At 35.1% G+C, this 24,332-nt stretch overlaps 1 protein-coding gene across 1 annotated transcript in view; it reads right to left on the bottom strand.

Moving 5' to 3' along the window:
- BRIP1 (BRCA1 interacting DNA helicase 1) overlaps positions 1 to 24,332 on the bottom strand; it is a gene marked incomplete at both ends in the record, with an annotated part of 196,385 nt that overhangs the window by 13,687 nt on the left and 158,366 nt on the right. The window contains 1 exon segment of the mRNA XM_082860172.1: positions 10,883 to 10,995. Within this exon segment, the coding sequence (XP_082716298.1) occupies positions 10,883 to 10,995 (113 nt within the window).

Here is a 24,332-nt window from a genome sequence, read left to right on the forward strand (position 1 = left end):
CTCTACTTCTGTGTCTCAGTTTCTGCTCTGTAAACCAGTTCATCTGTACCATTTTCTGGGTTCCACATATATGCGTAAATATACGATATTTGTTTTTCTCTTTCTGACTTACTTCACTCTGTATGACAGTCTCTAGATGCATCCATGTATCTACAAATGACCCAATTTCCTTCCTTCTTATGACTGAATAATATTCCATTGTATATATGTACATCTTCTTTACACATTCGTCTGTCAATGGGCATTTAGGTTGCTTCCATAACCTGGCTATTGTAAATAGTGCTGCAATGAACATTGGGGTGCATGTGTCTTTTTGAATTATGGTTTTCTCTGGGTATATGCCCAGTAGTGGGATTGCTGGGTTATACGGTAATTCTATTTTTAGTTTTTTAAGGAACCTCCGTACTGTTCTCCATAGTGGCTGTATCAATTTACATTCCCACCAACAGTGCAAGAGGGTTCCCTTTTCTCCACACCCTCTCCAGCATTTGCTGTTTGTAGATCTTCTGATGATGCCCATTCTAACTGGTGTGAGGTGATACCTCATTGTAGTTTTGATTTGCATTTCTCTAATAATTAGTGATGTTGAGCAGCTTTTCATGTGCTTCTTGGCCATCTGTATGTCTTCTATGGAGAAATGTCTATTTAGGTCTTCTGCCCATTTTTGGATTGGTTGTTTGTTCTTTTAATATCGAGCTGCATGAGCTGTTTATATATTTTGGAGATTAATCCTTTGTCCGATGATTCATTTGCAAATATTTCTCCCATTCTGAGGGTTGTCTTTTTGTCTTGTTTATGGTCTCCTTTGCTGTGCAAAAGCTTTTAAGTTTCATTAGGTCCCATTTGTTTATTTTTATTTCCATTACTCTGGAGGTGGATCAAAAAATATCTTGCTGTGATTTATGTCAAAGAGTGTTCTTCCGATGTTTTCCTCTAAGAGTTTTACAGTGCCTGGTCTTACACTTAGGTCTCTAGTCCAGTTTGAGTTTATTTTTGTGTATGGTGTTAGGGAGTGTTCTAATTTCATTCTTTTAAATGTAGCTGTCCAGTTTTCCCAGCACCAATTACTGAAGAGACTGTCTTTTCTCCATTGTATATCCTTGTCTCCTCTGTCATAGATTAGTTGACCACAGATGCATGGGTTTATCTCTGGGCGTTCTATCCTGTTCCATTGATCTATATTTTGGTTCTTGTGCCAGTACCATACTGTCTTGATTACTGTAGGTTTGTAGTATAGTCTGAAGTCAGGGAGTCTGATTCCTCCAGCTCTGTTTTTTTCCCTCAAGACTGCTTTGGCTATTCGGGATCTTTTGTGTCTCCATACAAATTTTGAGATTTTTTATTCTAGTTCTGTAAAAAATGCCATTGGTAATTTGACAGGGATTTCATTGAATCTGCAGATTGCTTTGGGTAGATTGCTTTTGTATAGTCATTTTCACAATATTGATACTTCCAATCCAAGAACATGGTATATCTCTCTATCTGCTGGTATCATCTTTAATTTCTTTCATCAGTGTCTTATAGTTTTCTGCATACAGGTCTTTTGTCTCCCTAGGTAGGTTTATTCCTAGGTATTTTATTCTTTTTGTCACAATGGTAAATGGGAGTGGTTCCTTAATTTCTCTTTCAGATTTTTCATCATTAGTGTATAGGAATGCAACAGATTTCTGTGCATAAATTTTGTATCCTGCAACTTTACCAAATTCATTGATTAGCTCTAGTAGTTTTCTGGTGGCATCTTTAGGATTCTCTATGTATAGTATTATGTCATCTGCTAACAGTGACAGTTTTACTTCTTTTCCAATTTCTATTCCTTTTATTTCTTTTTCTTCTCTGATTGCCATGGCTAGGACTTCCAAAACTATGTTGAATAATAGTGGTGAGGGTGGACATCCTTGTCTTGTTCCTGATCTTACAGGAAATGCTTTCAGTTTTTCACCATTGAGAATGATGTTTGTTGTGGGTTTGTCATATATGGCCTTTATTATGTTGAGGTAGGTTCCCTCTATGCCCACTTTCTGGAGAGTTTTTATCATAAATGGGTGTTGAATTTTGTGAAAAGCTATTTCTGCATCTATTGAGATGATCATATGTTTTGATTCTTCAGTTTGTTAATATGGTGTATCACATTGATTGATCTGCGTATACTGAAGAATCCTTGCATCTCTGGGATAAATCCCACTTGCTCATGGTGTATGATCCTTTTAATGTGTTGTTAGATACTGTTTGCTAGTATTTTGTTGAGGATTTTTGCATGTATATTTATCAGTTATATTGGTCTTTAATTTTCTTTTTTTGTAGTATGTTTCGTTTTGGTTATCAGGGTGATGGTGGCCTCACAGAATGAGTTGGGGAGTTTTCCTTCCTCTGCAATTTTCTTGAATGGAAGATTTTGAGAAGAATAGGTGTTAGCTCTTCTCTAAATGTTTGATAGAATTCACCTGTAAAGCCATCTGGTCCTGGACTTTTGTTTGTTGGAAGATTTTAAATCACAGTTTCAATTTCATTACTTGTGATTGGTCTGTTCATATTTTCTAATTCTTCCTGGTTCAGTCTTGGCAGGTTATACCTAAGAATCTGTCCATTTCTTCCAGGTTGTCCATTTTATTGGCATAGAGTTGCCTGTAGTAGTCTCTTAGGATGCTTTGTACTTCTGTGGTGTCTGTTGTAACTTCTCCTTTTTCATTTCTAATTTTATTGATTTCAGTCCTCTCCCTCTTTTTCTTGATGAGTCTAGCTAATGGTTTATCAATTTTATCTTCTCAAAGAACCAGCTTTTAGTTTTATTGGTCTTTGCTACTGTTTTCTTTGTTTCTAATTCATTTATTTCTGCTCTGATATTTATGTTTTTCCTTCTGCTAACTTTGGGTTTAGTTTGTTCTTCTTTCTCGAGTTCCTTTAGGTGTAATGTTAGATTGTTTATTTGAGATTTTTCTTGTTTCTTGAGGTAGGCTTGTATAGCTATAAACTTTCCTCTTAGAACTGCTTTTGCTGCATCCCATAGGTTTTGGACCGTCGTGTTTTCATTGTCATTTGTCTTTAGGTATTTTTTGATTTCCTCTTTGATTTATTTAGTGATCTCTTGGTTATTTAGTAATGTATTGTTTAGTTTCCATGTGTTTGTGTTTTTTACATTTTTTCCCCTCTAATTGATTTCTAATCTCATAGCATTGTGGTCAGAAATGATGCTTGATATGATTTCAATTTTCTTAAATTTACTGAGGCTTGATTTGTGACCCAAGATGTAATCTATCCTGGAGAACATTCCGTGTGCACTTGAGAAGAAAGTGTAATCTGCTGTTTTTGGATGGAATGTCCTATAAATATCAATTAAATATATCTGGTCTACTGTGTCATTTAAAGCTTGTGTTTCCTTATTAATTTTCATTTTGGATGATCTGTCCATTGGTGTAAGTGAGGTGTTAAAGTCCCCCACTATTATTGTGTTACTGTCGATTTCCTCTTTTAGAGCTGTTAGCAGTTGCCTTATGTATTGAGGTGCTCCTATGTTGGGTGCATATATATTTATAATTGTTATATCTTCTTCTTGAATTGATCCCTTGATCATTACGTAATGTCCTTCCTTGTCTCTTGTAACATTCTTTATTTTAAAGTCTATTTTATCTGATATGAGTATTGCTACTTCAGCTTTCTTTTGATTTCCATTTGTATGGAATATCTTTTTCCATCCCCTCACTTTCAGTCTGTATGTGTCCCTAGGTCTGAAGTGGGTCTCTTGTAGACAGCATATATATGGGTCTTGTTTTTGTACCCATTCAGTAAGCCTGTGTCTTTTGGTTGGAACATTTAATCTATTCACATTTAAGGTAATTATCGATATGTATGTTCCTATGACCATTTTCTTAATTGTTTTGCATTTGTTTTTGTAGGTCCTTTTCTTGTGTTTCCCACTTACAGAAGTTCCTCTAGCATTTGTTGTACAGCTGGTTTGGTGGTGGTGCATTCTCTTAGCTTTTGCTTGTCTGTAAAGCTTTTGATTTCTCCATCAAATCTGAATGAGATCCTCGTTTGGTAGAGTAATCTTGGTTGTAGGTCCTTCCCTTTCATCACTTTAAGTATATCATGCCACTCCCTTCTGGCTTGTAGAGTTTCTGCTGAGAAATCAGCTGTTAACCTTATGGGAGTTCCCTTGTATGTTATTTGTCATTTTTCCCTTGCTGCTTTCAATAATTTTTCTATCTTTAATTTTTGCCAATTTGATTACTATGTGTCTCGGCGTGTTTCTACTTGGGTTTATCCTGTATGGGACTCTGTGTTTCCTGGACTTGGGTGGCTATTTCCTTTCCCACGTTAGGGAAGTTTTCGACTATAATCTCTTCAAATATTTTCTCGGGTCCTTTCTCTCTCTCTTCTCCTTCTGGGACCCCTATAACGTGAATGTTGTTGCATTTCATGTTGTCCCAGAGGTCTCTTAGGCTGTCTTCATTTCTTTTCATTCTTTTTTCTTTATTCTGTTACATGGCAGTGAATTCCACCATTCTGTCTTCCAGGTCACTTATCCGTTCTTCTGCCTTGGTTATTCTGCTATTGATTCCTTCTAGTGTAGTTTTCATTTCAGTTATTGTATTGCTCATCTCTGTTTGTTTGTTCTTTAATTCTTCTAGATCTTTGTTAAACATTTCTTGCATCTTCTTGATCTTTGCCTCCATTCTTTTTCCGAGGTCCTGGATTATTTTCACTATCATTATTCTGAATTCTTTTTCTGGAAGGTTGCCTTTCTCCACTTCATTTAGTTGTTTTTCTGGGGTTTTATCTTGTTCCTTCATCTGGACATAGCCCTCTGACTTTTCATCTTGTCTGTCTTTCTGTGAATGTGGTTTTTGTTCCACATGACTGCAGTTCTTCTTGCTTCTGCTGTCTGCCCTCTGGTGGATGAGGCTATCTAAGAGGCTTGTGGAAGCTTCCTGATGGGAGGGACTGGTGGTGGGTAGAGCTGGCTGTTGCTCTTGTGGGCAGAGCTCAGTAAAACTTTAATCCCCTTGTCTGCTGATGGGTGGGGCTGAGTTCCCTCCCTATTGGGTGTTTGGCCTGAGGCGATCCAACACTGGAGCCTACCCAGGCTCTTTGGTGGGGGCCAATGGTGGACTCTGGGAAGGGCTCACACCAAGGAGTCCTTCCCAGAACTTCTGCTGCCAGTGTCCTTGTCCCTTGGTGAGCCACAGCTGTCCCCACCTCCACAGGAGATCCTCCAACACTGGCAGGTAGGTCTAGCTCAGTCTCCTATTGGGTCACTGCTTCTTCCCTTGGGTCCTGATGCGCACACTACTTTGTGTGTGCCCTCCAGGAGTGGAGTCTCTGTTTCCCCCAGTCCTGCCGAAGTCTTGCAATCAAATCCCACTAGCCTTCAAAGTCTGATTCTCTAGGAATTCCTCCTCCCGTTGCCAGGCCCCCAGGTTGGGAAGTCTGACGTGTGGCTCAGAACCTTCACTCCAGTGGGTGGACTTCTGTGGTATAAGTGTTCTCCAGTTTGTCAGTCACCCACCCAGCAGTTATGGGATTTGATTTTATTGTGATAGCGCCCCTCCTGTCTCACTGCAGCCTCTTTGTCTTTGCACGTGGGGTATCTTTTTTGGTGAGTTCCAGTGTCTTCCTGTCGATGACTGTTCAGCAGTTAGTTGTGATTCTGGTGTTCTCGAAAGAATGAGAGTATGTCTTTCTACTCTGCCATCTTGAACCAATCTCCAGACTCTTTAAAAAGTTAATTTTAGCTTGTAAATTTTAATTTTTAATCAAATACACAAGCATAGTTTAAAAGTCAAATAGTATTATAATTGTTTTAATAAAAACAGAATTTTCTTTTGCCTACCCACACCACATCTCCAATTCCCAATCTCAGAAACAAGTAATTGAAAATATTTTACATAGTTCTTGTGGTCATTTGCCTCCATATTTCTAAATAACATACTACTACTACTTCCTGGTTTTTAACCATTAGAAATCATTTACTGACTCTTCCTACAGAAGATGTTTATCTCATATCACTGATAACTTCACTACCTCTCCATTCTTCCAGCAGCATTATATCACAATTCTTTTGTAAATCAATATTCAGTGGATTACCATTTAAAGGTGAATTACATGATCCAGTATGATTACATGTCCTTTCCCATATAAGACGTTTTTGTCTGCCTTGGAGTTAATAACTCTCCCTCTTTCCTTTTTTGCTTAATTTTCTATGTTTCTATCATTAATTCCCACTTTGTCACAGCTGCAAGAATTTTTCTCAATAAGGGCAAAACCTTCCATCCTCAAAAACCAATCTAGACTAACTACTATGGGACTGCCACACAGATTCATCCCAGAGCTTTCTTCCTTGGTTGTTTTGGGAATTTCACTTTTCTGGGTTGGAACTCCAGTTTCCTGCATCCTTGGTATTCCTCTTTCTGAATTTTCTCTTCTTTGTTGGAGAGTATCTTTCAGTTGGATCCTGAGAAAGTGTGCATTTGAAGCAAATGTTTAGGTCCTTTAATATTGAATACTGAATGCTTTAGTCTGTCTTACAGTTTATTGATCATTTGCATTGCTAAGAACTTAGATTGCAAGTCAAAAATTTCCCTCAAATAATTGAAGATAATTTTCAACTGTCTTTCAGCTTCTAGTGTTGCTTTTTAGAAGTCTGTTTCAATACTGATTCTGTATCTTTTGTATGAGAGTTCTCTTTTTCTCCCTGGAAGGTTTCAGGACCTTTTCTTTACCTTGGGTACTTTGAAACTGCATAGTGAGGAGCTTTGTAGCTTTTCCCTTTACTGGTGCTTGAGTGGATGCTTTCATCAGGAAAGTATGTCCTTCAATTCTGAGCATTTTTCTTGAATTATTCCTTTGACATGTTTCTTTCTTTATTTTCTCTAGTCTCTTCATATGGAGCTCCTATTTATCAGAAGTTGTTTCCTGCATACTGATCCTCTAATTTTCTAGTTATTCTTTCCCATTTTCTTTCTCTTTGATTTTTGGATGTGGGAAATTTCAATTTTCTCTCCTAAGCCCAATTCTGCATTTAAAATTTGTTGCTACCATATTAATGTCTAGGAGTTTTTTCTTATTTTCTGTTCTTGTTTTATGGAGGCAATATCTTACCTCCCCCTATGGGTATTACTGATAAAATTTTTTAAAGTTTTCTTTTATCCAACAGTTGGCAAACTATAGTCCACAGGGAAAATCTGGTCCATATCATGTTTTTGTATAGCCTGCAATCTAGGAATGGTATTTACATTTTAAAGGTTAAAGAAAAAACAAAGAAGAATGTGGATGCAGACTGTATGTGGCCTGAAAAACATAAAATATGTACTTATCTGGCCCTTTACAGAAAAAGTTTGCCAACTTCTTTTCTACTGCACTGTTTCTGTTTTCTACAAGTTATTCCACCCTGCTTTTGTTTCGTTGGTATTGTTTTGGTCTCTGTTTTTCATATTACAGACATTCTTTGAATATCTGGTGAAGACTCCATGCACTTATTTAAGAGTAAGGCACTAAAGTGCTGATTGGTAGCTTTGTGTACATGGGTGAGACTTATAGGCTGGGAGACTTGCAGTAAGGTAGGAACAGGGCCACTTTGTTACTATCTGTAGGCCCTTATTCATGGGGTGGTCCATTTTCTTAGACAGGAACACTGTACTTTCCTGCCGTGAAGATATAAGATTGATTGTCAGCCTACTCAGAGCTGAGAAGAAAAAGAGAATGGAGCTCTCACATTCAGTAGGTAGACTTTTCTTACCCCACATCTTTAATACATCCTTAGCTGTAACTGTAGTTAAAGAATATACAGATTCTCTAGTTCATTCTATCCAGAGAGTAAACCTGGGTGGGGGAGGGGGCTGTCTAACTACTACATATACTAACTTGTAACCAATCCTCTTTAGTTTAACAGTGCTTTAACCAACACCTTAGAGTACCCTCAAGTCCTAAGCTTTTCCATGCTTGAATCTGGAAGATCTTGTTAGCTTTCATGATTACAGATTTAAATTTCAGCTTTCTCTTGCCTGCTAAGTCATTCAATTATTCATCTGTTTTCCAGTGTTCAAAATTTATTGACAGCTCATCTGTCATTGCCTCTTCTCCCACTCTTTTCAACTTTATAGGTTTGACATTTTTATTCCTTAACTATCATGGGATTTTGAAAGGGGGGTGAAAATTAACATAAAGGTTTGATTATTCCATAGGGACATTAAAAATCTAAATTTTATATGACGTTCTTGTGTGATATTTTAAAGTAATCCATAGGTTCTGAGGCATCAGACCAACCATAAAATTGGGCAGGATAGGAAGATGTATATTGTCAATATTATATAACAGTGTTGAAAATCAATGCAAAGTCAGGGTGCTAATATATTTTGGTTTATGTTTAAAGTGTCCTATGGCAGAAAGGCATTTAAGTTAACAAAACAGTTCTGAGAAAAAGGTTTCACCTTCTCTTTTTTCCATTGTTTTCATACTGCCTTGCTCAAATGAATTATGCCCACTTGAGACAAAGATTATACTTTAGTAAAGCAGACCCTTTGGGAAACTTATAGTGCAGTTGTAACCTGGTCACAAAACCACCTGGTACATTCCTGAAAGCTGTTATTACTTTTTATGGATTTACATTACTTCAAATACTCTAACAGTCCCATGTGAGCTTAAAAAAAAGATAACATTTTTTTAAACTCAATTTGTTTCTGCTTACTTTAGTCCTTCTAGACATATCCCTTATAAGAACAGTGCATTAGTATAAGCACCTTTTATGTCAATCAATACACATGAGTTTTATCAAATGATGTAAAACATTCACTTGATTATTTTTAGTGGATGTTTCTTTGGCATAAGTTGCTACTTGTTGATACTGTTTCCCTGAAAATCAGTACAATGACAGTTGGGCTATCCACTTTTTAATTAATAAAATACTGAAACTATAGTATTCTACACCAACATTATAAACACATGCTTTTTCTGAAATTCTTGAAAAGTATGTTTTGAAGCTCTAGAAGCTCTCTGGCCAATATGGTATAGCTGGAAAAGCACTGAACCTGGCATTTTTCACTAATTCAACAAGTACTTATTGTGCATCTATGTCCCAAGATGAGGCACAGGTGGTTGCTGAGAATGGAAAAATGTCTAATACATGTTTAGGGAAGGAGACAGATAAACAGGCTACTCCAAAACAATGAGATATATGCTATAATAGAGATAAGTATAAAGTGCTATGGGTTTCCTAAGGAGTAAATAACTCTAGTTGGAGAAATAAAAAAAGTCTTCATAAAGGACATGACCTCTTCAACTAGGTTTTGATGGGTAAACTTGCCAAATGAATTGTATGGTAACTTGTATGCCAAGGCAAAGAATAATGAAAGGATATGGTACATTTAACAGTTTAATCGTGAGATGTTTATATTTAATAGTGAGAATTTTAGTGGATACAGGTAGGCATAACGATGAAAAACCAAGTCTTAAGGTTTTAAATGTAGGTGGTGTCAAGACATGAAGGTGCATTTAGTAGCTATGTAACATTAGACAAGTAATTTCATCTTTCACAACCTGTTTAATATATGTAGAAAAGGTTTATAAATGACAAAATAGGATACAAATGTACTTTTGCTTCAAATCGTTTCTTAAAATTCAAGGCATTGCTTATATTAAGAGAAAAAATCAACTGAGGTAAAAATATTTATTTTCCTGAAATTAAGCCTACTGACTAAAAGGCAAGAATTTTAAAACAAACATTAAGGCTCCCCTAGAAACTATTTGCTAAATATTAAAATAAAACAAACAGGTCAATCAACAGGGAGAGACAAAGTAAGTAGATGAAATGCTTCAAGAACAATTTCCAGTGAAACCTGATGCCAAGTACCAGTGGGATTTCTAGGCAGAGAAGGGCAGTAGGTTAAACATAGAACTGAATCACTCAGTTTGAAGAGAAACAAGTGCAGAATATCATTCTGAAATGATGGGGAGGGGAGTGGGTGATGTGTTCTGGGACTTAAATCCAGCTGTTGCAGTCATGTCATCAGCATAGGTAAATCTGAACTCAAATGCAAGCTGGTCTGCTTATGTTTAAAGGAGTTAATGTGAGTAAACAAGACACTTGAGAAAAGTCCAATTTCTAGATTGGTTAGGGCAGATAATGGTTAGCTGTGGGTCTTCTGGCTGATCTGAAAACGTGTCAAATGGCCATATTTTCATGACTTTACTCTTAATCTGTGTTCTTCTATTTGAATTATCTGAATTTTATTTGTACAGCTTCACAGGAAAAAACTATTAAATGGTTAAACTAATTATAATTTCATAGAGAACATAAAGTGTTAAATTAGACTATAAATAATCTAATAATTATAGTATTTATAAATTTAAAGTGTTGATGTCCTGTGAAATTATGGTATAAAATGGTGATTTAAAAACTAGTTCCACAAAGCACAAATCTTAATGGACCAGAATCTTTAGAAAAAAGAGTATTATAATTAAATTTTACTGTTAGTTGGTGTGAATTCTTTAGTACCATGAACACAGTTTGTTTTAACTCTTCTTCAATGGTTTGCTTTTTACCCATAAAATCATCATTTAGGTTCTGATGTTCACAAGATAAAATTTTATTGTTTGGTGGTGAGCTTCTATAAACGTTTACTGAGCACTCTGTTGTACGCTCACTGACCAATCATAAATCTTTAACCTTTAGCAAATATTGAGTTTTATTTTGGATTTCAATTATTCCATTGACTCTTTCAACTTTCACTCCTGACATCTATCACTGAATATATACCAGTTCCCAGAGTTCTAGTGAAATAAAATTCCATCACATTTACTATAAGGAATAAAGTAGCAAGACTAGCTCTACAAACAGTCCTGGTCAGAGATAATATTACAGTAATATTACATTAAATTTCACTCCACTTACCTACCTAGGGCCTGGTTTAAGGCCCTGTATGCTTGAATTTCATACCACTGACGACCTGGTAAAAGACCTCTTAATTTTGAATGCTGGTCATTATATTGTCGCTTTAGTTCAACCTAATAATTTTAAAATATATTAAAAAAAGATAGTAGGTAATTAAAGGTCATTTAAAAACTCATTAACTTCTAACATTTTGAGTATCATTTAATTAGCGTAGAAAGATTTGTTTTTCAGTACTAAACATTTTTCAGTTCATTTAAAACATTTCTATTCATCTTTACATTTCCTAAATGCCTACATGAACTTAGTTAATTAGCTGTGTGATAGCAATCAGTTTTATTGAGAAATAATTTATATATGACAAAATTCACAAACTTTCAATGTACATGTAGATAAATTTTAATAAATGTATAGTCATGTAACCACCATCACAATCATAATTTAGAATATTTTCACTACCTAAAAACTCCTTCCTATCCCTCTTCAGGCAATTTCCTTTATTGCTGACCCTGTCAACCAATGGTCTACTTTCTGTTTTGCCTTTTTTAGAATTCTATGTAAATGTTATTATACAGTATGTAATCATTTGTGTCTGTTTTTTTTCATTTAGCATAATGATTTTGGAATTCATTCCAAAATAGTTCATTATTTTATGTTTATCCAGTCTGATAATCTCTGCTTTTTAATTGGGATGTTTAGTCCATTTACATTTAATGTTAATTATTGTTATGATTTAGTTTAAATCTACAGCATAGAATATACATTCTTCTCAAGTGCATATGGAACATTCTCCAAGATAGATTATATGTCGGACCACAAAATAAGTCTTAAGAAATTTAAGACTGAAATTACATCAAGTATCTTTTCCAACCACAATGGTAAGAAATTAGAAATTAATAACATAAGGAAAACGGAAATAGTCACAAATACGTGGAAATTGAAGAACATGCACCTGAACAACCAATGGGTCAAAGAAGAAATCAAGAGAGAAATAAAATAGCATCTTGAGGGACATCCCTGGTGGTCCAGTGGTTGAGAATCCACCTTCCAATGCAGGTGACACGGGTTCAATCCCTGGTTGGGGAACTAAGATTCCACATGCCACAGGGCAACTAAGCCCACGTGCTGCAACTACTGAGTATGCACACCGCAACTAGAGAGCCCATGCTGCAACTACTGAGCCCATGTGCTCTGGAGCCCACGCACTGCAACTAGAGAGAGAAGCGCAAGTGCCGCAATGAAGAGACCGCATGCTGCAATGAAAGATCCCACATGCTGCAAGGAAGATCCCATGTGCCACAACTAAGACCCGATGCAGCCAAAAATAAATAATTTTTAAAAATTATCTCAATACAAATGAAAATGGAAACACAACAAACCAAAACTATGGGATGTAACAATAGCAGTTCTAAGAGAGAAGTTTATAGCAAAAAATGCCAACATGAAGAAAAAACAAAGATCTCAGATAAACAACATAACTTTACATCTTAAGAAATTAGAAAAAAGAACAAACTAATCTCAGCAGAAGGAAGGAAACTACTAAGATGAGAGCAAAAATATATGAAACAGACCAGAAAAAACGACAACAAAAAATCAATGAAACTAAGAGTTGTTTTTTTAAAGATAAATAAAACTGATATACTTTTGCTAATTAATTAAGCAAAAAAAAGGACTCAAATAAAATTACAAATGAAAGCATAGATTACAGCTGATACTACAGAAATACAATGAATCCTAAGAGACTACTATGAACAATTATATGTGAAAAAAAAGGATAACTTAGAAGAAATGGATAAATTCCTAGAAAAAAATCAACCTACCAAGAATAATCATAAAGATATAAAAAATCTGAACAGACCTATAACAAGTAAGGACATTAACGCAGTAATCAAAAACCTCCCAAACGAAGAAAAGCTCAGGACCAGATAACTTCATTGGTGAGACTGAAACTCTACTAAGCATTTAAGGAAGAATTAACACCAGTTCTTCTCAAATGCTTCTGAAATACTGAAGGGGAGGGAACACTTCCAAACTCGTTTTAAGAGGTCAGCATTATTCTCATAACAAAGGCATGTAGGGACTTTAAGAAGAAAAAATTACAGGCCAACATCCTGATAAACATAGTGGCAAAAATCCTCAGTAACAACAACAACAACAAAACTGAATTCAATAGCACAGTAAAAGGATCATACACCACGATCAAGGGTGATTTATCCCTGAAATACACATTGGTTTAACATACATAAATCAATAAATGTGATACACCACTATAACAAAATGAAGGATAAAAATCACATTATCTCAATAGATGCAGGAAAAGCACTTGACAAAATTCAACATCCTTTCGTGATAAAAATTCTCAAAAATTAGGCATAGAGGAAACATACTTCCATATACTAAAGGCCATATAGACAAGCCCACAGAAACATCACACTTAATAGTGAAAAGCTAAAAGCTTTTCCTCTAAGGTCAGGAATGAGACAGAGGTGCCCACTCTTACCACTTCTATTCAACAAGTTATTAAAAGTCTTAGCCAGAGCAATTAGGGAAGAAAAAGTAATAAAAGGCATCCAAAACAGAGAAGAAGAACTAAAATTGTCTGTTTGCAGATACATGATCTTATATGTAGAAAAGCCTAAAGATCCACCAAAAAACTCTTAGAATTAATAAAATTCAGTAAGGTTGCAGGATACAAAAATCAGTTGTGTTCCTACACACTAACGACAACCTATCCAAGAAATTAGGAAAACAATCCCATTTACGATAGCATCAAAAAGAATAAAACACTTTAGAATAAATTTAACTAAGGAGGTGAAAATCTTTACACTAAAAACTATAAAACACTGATGAAAGAAATTGAAGAAACACAAATAAAACAGGAAAGATCCTGTTTATGGATTGGAATAATTAGTATCGTTAAAATGTCCTTATTACCCAAAGTGATCTACAGATCCAGTAAAATCTCTATCAAAATCCAAGAGACATTTTTTTTTTTTTTTGGCGGTACACGGGCCTCTCACTGTTGTGGCCTCTCCCGTTGCGGAGCACAGGCTCCAGACGCGCAGGCTCAGCAGCCATGGCTCACGGGCCCAGCTGCTCCATGGCATGTGGGATCTTCCTGGACCGGGGCACGAACCCATGTCCCCTGCATCAGCAGGTGGACTCTCAACCACTGCGCCACCAGGGAAGCCTCAAGTGACATTTTTTACAGAAATAGAAAAAAGAATTCTAAAATTTGTATGGAACCACAAAAGATCCCAAATAGCCAAAGCAATGTTAAGGAAGAACAAAGCTGGAGGCAACACATTTCCTGATTTCAAACTATATTATAAAACTTTAGTAATCAAAACAGTACGGTACTGGCATAAAATCAGACACTCAGGCCAATGGAACAGAAGAGAGAATTCGAAATAAACCCATGCATATATGGTTAACTGATCTTTGACAAGGGCACCAAGAATAGACAATGGGGAAAGATAGTCTCTTTAGGAATGGTGGTGGGAAAACTGGATATCTGCATGCCAAAGAATGAAACTGGATCCTTATCTTATACCATATATAAAAATCAACTCTAAATGAATTAAAGATTTAAATGTATACTCTGAGACCATAACACTCCTAGAAGAAAACAGGAAAAAGCTCCTTGGTCTCAGCAATGACTTTTTGGATATGACACCAAAAGCACAGGGAACAAAAGCAAAAATAAACAAGTGGGACTGCATTAAACTAAAACACTTCTGCACAGAAAAAGAAACAATCAGCAAAATGAAAAGACAACCTATGGAACAGGAGAACCATAATCTGATAAGAGGTTTATATCTAAAATATATAAGGAACTCATGCAAAACCAACACCCCGCCCCACAAAAAAAAAAAAAAAAAAGGAAAACACAAAAGAAAACCTGATTAAAAAATAAGCAGAAGTCCTGAATAGACATTTTTTCAAAGAAGACATACAAGTGGCCGATGGGTATATGAAAAGGTGTTTAACATCACTAATCATCAGGGAAATGCAAATTAAAACAAAAATGAGATATCACCTAATACTTGTTAGGATGGCTATTATCAAAAAGACAAGAGGGGCTTCCCTGGTGGCAGTGGTTGAGAGTCTGCCTGCCAATACAGGGGACACAGGTTCGTGCTCTGGTCTGGGAAGATCCCACATGCCGCGGAGCAGCTGGGCCCATGAGCCATGGCCGCTGAGCCTGCGCGTCCGGAGCCTGTGCTCTGCAACGGAAGAGGCCGCGACAGTAAGAGGCCCGCGTACCGCAAAAAAAAAAAAAAAAAAAAAAAAGACGAGATGACAAGTGTCGGCAAGGGTATGGAGTAAAAGGAACACTTATACACTGTTGGTGGGAACATAAAATTGGTATAGCCATTATGGAAAATGGTATGGACGTTCCCCAAAGAATTAAAAATAGAACTACCATATAATCCAGCAATCCCACTGCTGGGTATATATCTAAAAGAAATAAAATCACTGTCTTGAAGAGATGTGTGCAGTCTCATGTTCATTACAACATTCTTCACATTGGCAAGACATGAAAACAACATGTTATTGATGAATGAATGAACGGGCAAAGAAAATGTAAAATATATATACACATACACACACACACACACACACACACACGCGCGTATATATAAGGGAATATTATTCAGGCATAAAAAGGAAATCCTGCCATTTGCAACCACATGGATGAACCTGGAGTATATTATACTAAGTGAAATAGGCCAGACAGAGAAACATAGCCATGACCTCACTTATACGTGGCATCTAAAACTGTTAAACACATTGAACCCAAGAGTAGAATGGTGGTTGGCAGTAGGTGAGGGGTGGAGGAAATGGGGAGATACTGGTTAAAGAGTATAAATTATCAGTGACTTTTGGTTACAAGATGAGTAAGTTCTGGGATTTGAATGTATAGCATGGTAACTATACTCAATAGTAATGTATTGTATACTTGAACTATGCTACGACCTTAAGTGTTCTCATCATATGCTGAAAAAATGGTTAACTATGTGAGGTGATGGTTGTGTTAATTAACCTGATTACGGTAATTTGACAATATATATTAAGTCACCACAATTTATACCTTAAATATACAGAATTTTTATTTGTCAATTATATCTCAAAGAAATTGGGGTTGGGGGGGGGAAGAAGTCCATACAGTGTTGTGGCAAACTTTCTGCTGGCCTTGATTCTGGTTTTGGAAAGATGGACCTCTTATTTCCCTAGTAAAAACCTTTCATGGCCTCAAAATACCATAAATAACATTGAAAGCCAAATGAAAACCTGGAGAAAAAGTTCTGTTAACTAATATACAATGAACTCATACACAATCAATGTTTACAAAATCTAACTACTAAAAGTAAATAATCTGTGAGAAAGCAAGTCATCAAACTGAATGATAAATGGCTGGTAACCCACATGAAAAGATGCTCAACTTTACTAGTAAACCAAGAAATGCAAATTTAATATTTCCATTGTTTTTGTCTGTAGAATACTGACAAATATTTACCAAATGTATTTATATTTTCCAACAAGTACAGATAGATAATATGTACGAGAATACTCATTGCATCTTTGTGTTGAAGAAAATTAAGAAACAATCTAAATGTACATCAAGTACAATGAAATATACTACAATTATTCTGAGATAAATATTGGGCTATTATATAGAAAGAAACAGATCTATATGTTTTGACATAGAAATTTAGCCAAGATATATATTTTAAATAAAAAATCAAGTAAAACACAAACACACATATAAATGGCCAGGTGTCATGTTAGGAATAAGGACCACAATATAGAGCAATACCAATTTTAAACTAGCCCCCCAAAAGACTTAAACCAAACTCTAACAAGAACCACAGGGGAAACAGAATTTAAAGACCGTACTTTGAGCTTTTCCCAGATCTCCCCTAATATACTGTCAAATCGTGTCCATATAAGTTCAAGATGATCACCTACTAATTGAACTGCCTACAAAAACAAAAATATATTTTTGTTTCTATACAACAGAAATTGTATAATTTCTATACAATAGAAATTACTAGAAAGATGATCCATAATCAAGGAAAAACAGGCAGTCAATAGAAACCAATCTAGAAAGGGCTCAGCTATTGGAATTAGTTGACAAAGACTTTAAAGTAGCTGTTATAAATATATTTAAATAACTTAAAAACATATGTTTTAACGACTGAAATTTGGAGAATCTCATCAGAGAAACGGAAATATAAAAAAGACCCAAATAGAAATTCTACAACTGCAAAATACAATAACTTAAAAAAAATTCATTGGATGGATTTAACAGCATATTGGAGAAGGCAGAAGAATTAGTCAGTAAATCTTAAGACAGATCAATAGAAATAATGAAACACATCAATCGGAGCAAAATAACTTCATACACACCAAAGACACTGGTTGGTGTAAAAGAATCAAAGCATAAAAAAGCAGTCAGAGGGACTTCCCTGGTGGCACAGTAGTTAAGAATCCACCTGCCAATGCAGGGGACACATGTTCAAGCCCTGGTCCGGGAAGATCCCACATGCGTCAGAGTGACTAAGCCCATGCGTCACAACTACTGAACCTGCGCCCTAGAGCCCATAAGCCACAACTACTGAAGCCCGCATGCTTAGATCCCGTGCTCTGCAACAAGAGAAGCCACTGCAATGAGAAGCCCACGGACTGCAACGAAGAGTAGCCCCCGCTCGCTGCAACTAGAGAAAGCCCATGCACAGCAATGAAGACCCAACACAGCCAAAAATTAAATAAATAAATAAAAAGCAGTCAATGATGATCTAAACAAATTTAAAAATCAGAGTTGAAACAGTACTAATGCATTTGATACAATATTTATTGACTCAAATGCTCCACTGTTAAAGGACATCAAGAATTTCTCACTTTTCCGAGTGACCGAATGTACGTTCATTTTCTATCTAGGTAATAACACACAGAGACTGTGTTAAATTAAACTTCTGCTTCTTTTCTGGAACAGAAATCATAATAAATTCTGCTATCTAGTCCTTGAATTTGATATTATAATCATATCCCTTTCAAAAAGACTCATAATTAATTACAGGGCATAAAACTACATTCCTATTAAAAGAAATGTCACACCAAAGGGTACCACATACCCAGCCTTCATCTGGTCTTCATAAAAATCTTTAAAATTACATCATCTCAAAAGTGAACTACTTTTATACAAGGTCAGAATGTATGGTATACACAAATCAGATTGACCTATTCAAATATATAAGTTAATGAGCTTTTTCCTGTAAAAAGCTCTCTTGTATAAAAGTTCCTTCTTTTTTTACTGAAGTATAATTTACAATGTTGTGTTAGAAAATGCAAGTTTTGAGGGCAAGAAAATTATGTATTATGATTTCACATTTTTCATATACTAACTGAATGAAAAAAGTGAGTTTTTTAAGCTGCTCTCAAGAATGCTATAGTCAATTATGCCTCAATAAAGCTTAAAAAAAAGAAACTAAATAAAAAAGAATGCTGTAGAAACATTAAAAATATGCATTTAAAGTATAAAAATTGATATAATGAAAAGAAGAAATATTTGATAACTTAAAAAAATACTAATTCCATTCAATATTTATAGTTTTGGCTGTGTGTAAGGTATCTGTGATACGCACTAGGAATACAAAGACAAGTTAAAAATATTTTCTGCCCAGCAAGAGATTACAAGAACAGAAACGACTGAGTACAAATGGCCATCAAGTAAATATAAGTGCTAAAATATTAACTTTGATTACAGTGTATAAAAATAAGAGGAGTTGAGAAATGAAGACATGCTATGAATTTGATACGAGAGTAATGAGGGCCTTACCTGGAAAGCCAAAGGGAATGGAAAAGAGACCCAGTTCATAACACATTGTGGAGTTACAGAACTTAAGTGACAAAGTAGATGTGGGTTTATTAAAGGGGGAAAAGTCAAAAATGACTCCAAAGTTTCCAGCCACTGAGAGAAGGAATCCAGTAACCCACCAAGAGAAGACAAAAAGAAAAGTATGTTTAAGGAAGAAGATAAACTTGGCTCAAGCCATGTTAAAGAAATAATTTCTAGGGCTTCCCTGATGGCGCAGTGGTTGAGAATCTGTCTGCCAGTGCAGGGGACACGGGTTCGAGCCCTGGTCTGGGAAGATCCCACATGCCGCGGAGCAACTGGGCCCGTGAGCCACAATTACTGAGCCTGCGCGTCTGGAGCCTGTGTTCCACAACAACAGAGGCCGCGATAGTAAGAGGCCCGCGCACTGGCGCACTGTGATGAAGAGTGGCACACGCTTGCCACAACTAGAGAAAGCCCACACACAGAAACGAAGACTCAACACAGCCATAAATAAATAAAAAATTTTAAAAAAATTTCTAAACCAAGAATAGAAATTGATAATGAGTTAGCTAATCAGAAAGTCAAAATTGGAAAAGTAGGGAACCAAAGATCTTAATAATAAATGATAACAATATCTGTCAAGCTGCTATAACATTCCATGCACACTGCAGTGCTTAATAGGTGTTATTATCTCATTTAATCCTCATAACAATCTTAAAAAGTTGGTACTGTTACCTCATTTTACAGATTAGAAAAATAAGTTTTAAAAAATTAAGTAACATGTGGAAGGTGACCCAGTATGTAAGTAGTAAAGCTGGGATTTGAATCTAGTCTGTCTCTCTCCAGAGCTTGCTCTCTTAAGGGTAAAAACCCAAGAGTCAGGACACCCTACAGCTTCTCTGAGTGAGATCTTAGGTAACTCAATTCTATTGTGGCTTTCTCCTATTTAAAAATGGAATGAGTATTAAAATCTAATTAAAATAAAAGATGGTTCTCAAATTTAATAACAATTTATTCACATAACAAACTGCTAGCATTGTAAGTTCACAAACTGACTATAATTCCTAGCAACTAGTTAATCCAATGTGAAACAGTAGGAATTGTTCTTTTCAGTCAGTCAGCTTTTAAAGATCCCCTATGTGGTATTTCTGGGCAAGTATTTATTAAATAGCATATTTTTGTAATATAAGCCTAATCAAAGGTATAAAGTTATTTTCTTGAAAAAATTTCAGACTTTCAAGATAAATTAACAATTTACAGTTTTAAGAAGTTGTAAAACTACTTAAGAAAAAACAAAATCTCTTCAAAACACTGTATACTATTAACCTTCTGACATATATATATATATATATATATATATATATGTACACTTCTGACAAGTAGCTTTCAAATTGGTATATAAGACATTTTATTTTATATCCCCTCAAAAGAACCTGTAAAATTTCTAAATTAAAACTTTATAACTTGAATATAAAGCAAACTTTCCTGTAAGCATCATAGAATATGCTTTTTAAAGTAGTATAGTGAATAATATGGCACCATAGGAAATATTAGGTAATATTAAAAAAATAATTTGACAATTCAGCAATAAAGTATATTATAATATTTAGAGATAAGAATATTTAAAAATTCTATCCAACTATACATTTCCTACCATCTCTCAAAATGTAACTAAGCATTTATCTATATTAACATTATTTCCCCTCCCCCAAATTTGCATTTATCCTTTGCCAGACATAATAGCTTAAGGATTTTCAAAATTTACTATACCATGTTGAAACAAATACTTTATAATGATCACTCTGCCTATGACAACAGTTGCTTTAGGAAATATTAGTTATAATTGAAATATTTAGAGGTAATATAGCAAATATTAGATTAAATAAACAAAATTCTCCTTGGTCTTTTATTTTTCATTAAAATGAATTAACTTTTATGTATGACTACATTATTTCAACTTCTTGAAAATTTTCAAATAATTTTTTACAATCCAAATGGCCTTTAAATTACTGCCAATATTTTACCTAGGGAAATTATTTTAGGTAAAAAGTAAAGAAAAAACTTTTGAAAGTAAATATATATAAAGGCTAACTTTGAAATATTTTTTATTATATAAAGAAGCAGATTTTTAAAAATAAATTAAAAAATTGTCTTTGGGTGAACACATTTAATTAGGGAAAGCAAAACTAAGGGTTTGGAAAAGGTAGAAAGACAGTACACCTCTTTTTAACAACATCAGAATCTATTTCATTGTACACTTAGGAATTATCAGGTACGAAAATCAATGCTCAATTTAAAATGACATAAAGCATATGTGAAAAAGCCAGTTTCTCCTGCCAGCAAATAGCCTAAATGTTAAGTAAACCAAAGGCTAGAAGGGATTAGTTGAAATGTCAAAAGACAACATTTTACTTTTACCTGCTCATCCTTATAAACAGACTCTCATCCCTCAGGCATGCTTTCCAAACAAATAGTTTCAATGTGCAGCAGCAAAAGGCCCATGGCAAGCTCTGCCATCTTGTAACTGTCAAAGAGATTAGTCTTTGATCTATTTGGGAGGTCATGTCCACATTCACATTAGCTATACAGTCTAATAGCATTATACCTGTTGACCAATGCTTCTTTAATGCCTAATGAGACAGACATTTTATGTTATGGAAGTTAACTGTGAATGTTTTTTCTAAGTTTTGACAGAAAGTAAACACCATAAAGTGAGCTCAAGTGTGGTTTGGAAAGATGATCTTTTAAACCAGTTAATATTACTTTTCAAATACATTTTACAAGGCTTTCCCAAATTAGAAAGCTACATTTAATTGTATACTCTGGAAGGAGTTTAAACCACTTGCTCCCCATCCCCAATAAATTAGTGTATGTGTAATTTTGGAGGAGTATGTGAACAGCAGAGAGAAGGCAAACTATTTTATCAGAGGTTGCAAACTGAAGGCCCATGCCAACTCTCAACTAGCTCACTCATTTAAATAATCTATTTAACTCCTGTAGCAGCTTGTGTTTGTAACCCACTGGTTCAGATGCTACACTGATTCACAGAACATTTTTTCATAACTGGAGTTCAACATTCATACAAAATGAAAAACACCCTTAATATGGTAGTTTCTAGACAGCTGAAAATATCTCTGCATCACAGGCTAACCTGATATAAGTAGAGATGAGATCCTGAATAGCAAAGATAGATAATCAAGACTGAAGTGGGACTTAGGGAATTATGTTAAAATACCCATATAGCATTCAAGCAGAAGTTATGTGGGTTTGGATTCTGATTTTAACATTACAAAATGCTTGAGATCAAATAGTAAGTTCCTTAAGTCCTCCAATGACTCAGTTTTATTGGAGACAGTGTAAGTAGTATACTACTGATAGCAGTAGTATATATAAAATAACCAAAAGGATCATACTGTATATGTCAACAAAAAATTTAAGTCACAATTTTGAGTATTATTTTTTCCACTTAGTCAAACCCAACAGTGCTGGCTTTAAATAGCTCTGTACAAGAGTAGCCTTTTACAAGTTTTATAAGTAGCTTCTGAAGAAATAAATGGTGTGATAAATATGAGCTGGAACTATAAATGCATCTCTTTACTACTGCCTCATATGAAAGACGGTGGAATTTGTCCCAATTCGTATACATATGTATTATGATTTCAGTAATAAATGCTCTCCTAAAAGCAATCAATATAGGCAGAATATACTTTTATTTTCTTGTATGTAAGCTTTATTTATTTATTTTTTTGCGGTACGCAGGCCTGTCACTGTTGTGGTCTCTCCCGTTGCGGAGCACAGGCTCCGGACACACAGGCTCAGCGGCCATGGCTCATGGGCCGAGCCGCTCCACGGCATGTGGGATCCTCCTGGACCGCGGCACGAACCCGTGTCCCCTGCATCGGCAGGCGGACTCTCAACCACTGTGCCACCAGGGTAGCCCCTATTTTCTTGTATGTAAGTTTTATAACAAAAGTTCAAGCCTGGTAATAAGACTAAGAACAAATGATCAGCTAAACTTACTAATTAAAAATATTAAGAAAACTTTGCCTCAGAAAAATAAACACATTTGTCTAGCAAACATTCAAGAAGAACAGTTTTATATTTAGCCAAGGTACAGAACCTAAAATGTAAACATTTATAGCAAACCAAATCTGGAAGACAGAGACTGTGCATTAGACATTTATTGCTCCATATCTTCACAGTGTAAACACTTTTATCAGGGTATCACAATATAAATTCCAATGGTTAGAGTTCTAAATTCAGCATAAGAGCTTGTATATGAAATAAGTTAGCTAGATAAAAGGAATATAGCTGGTTTTATTTCATCTGGCATATTTTCAAAATTTCTGAAACACCAAGTTAACCAAATATAGTATATATATTGTTTTAAATGGGGAAAAATGGGTTTCTGCCAAGAGCTAAGAAGCCAGGCTCCCTTTTAGACTTAAATAAACACACACACACACAAACACACACACACACTCGAAATGGTTTTCAATTGTTACTTACTCTCCTTGTTACACTACACTAGGAGGTGACCACAGTAATCTACCAAGAAATAAGAATCAAGACATAGTAACAGACATAGTAAGAATAATATAGCTTATCTCACATATGCTTGAAGGTTGCTTTGAATAAGACACTTTTTGCAGAGAAACCTGTTATACTTTGTGTCATAAATCGTCAGTGCTGAAATAAACAGCCTAAAAATTTCAAATATAAAAAAAAGAACAAAATATATTCCCCTCAAATCAAGCATCTCTTGCTCTCAACATATTCAACCTCAAGTGGTTAAAATAATTTAGCTGCTAGCCCAGAATAGTTTATTGGTAACACAGTAACATTCAAGCAATTCTGAATAAAGGCTTTAGATAATAATAATGCAAAAACATCTGTCAGTACGAAGCAGTAGATCTTAGTGTTTCTTTTAAATTATGAAAATAATTTGTCAAGATAAGAGCCCAGGAAAAAGGTAGAAATTAATATTTTTCTATTAAAAGAAAAAAAGACAGTTAATACTTTAAGACATGCAAGAAACAACAATATATGCTTATTCTGTAAAGGGATAAGGTTAAAATTTTTTTAAAGAAAAATAGGCTTTGTTGCAATTTAGTTATGCTACCCATAATAAAATATTATCCAGATACACCTGAAAATGCTTAAATTATCATCTCTAGAAAATACTATATATATGTATATATATATATATATTTTTTTTTTTTTTTTGAGGAAAGGAGATATGGAAAAAGCACACGGCTTAGAGTCAAAGCTTTGACATTTATTAGTTGTTTGACCTTGGGTAAGTCACAGTACCCCATTTAGCTTCCTTTCTCAGTTTCCTCCTCTGTAAATGGAAGAAAATAATTCCTGCCCGCATTACCTCATACAGCTGGTTCAAGAAAGAAATGACAATGGACACAAAACTGTAAAGCATCATATATTAGAGGTAAGCAAGCTGGAGAGTCATTACTTATCCTGTATTTCTAAAAACCAATATAGGTTTGGGTGGCATGCTGTTGTAATATATTGTCGCATGTAAATGAAAAAAGTCATAGGACTGACAGACAACGTAGGTCATCTACCTTAGAGTTCTGACACTTAGATCAACTC

Source organism: Leucopleurus acutus (genome assembly GCF_964270905.1).
Source record: "Leucopleurus acutus genome assembly, chromosome: 19".
Lineage (NCBI taxonomy): Eukaryota > Metazoa > Chordata > Mammalia > Artiodactyla > Delphinidae > Leucopleurus > Leucopleurus acutus.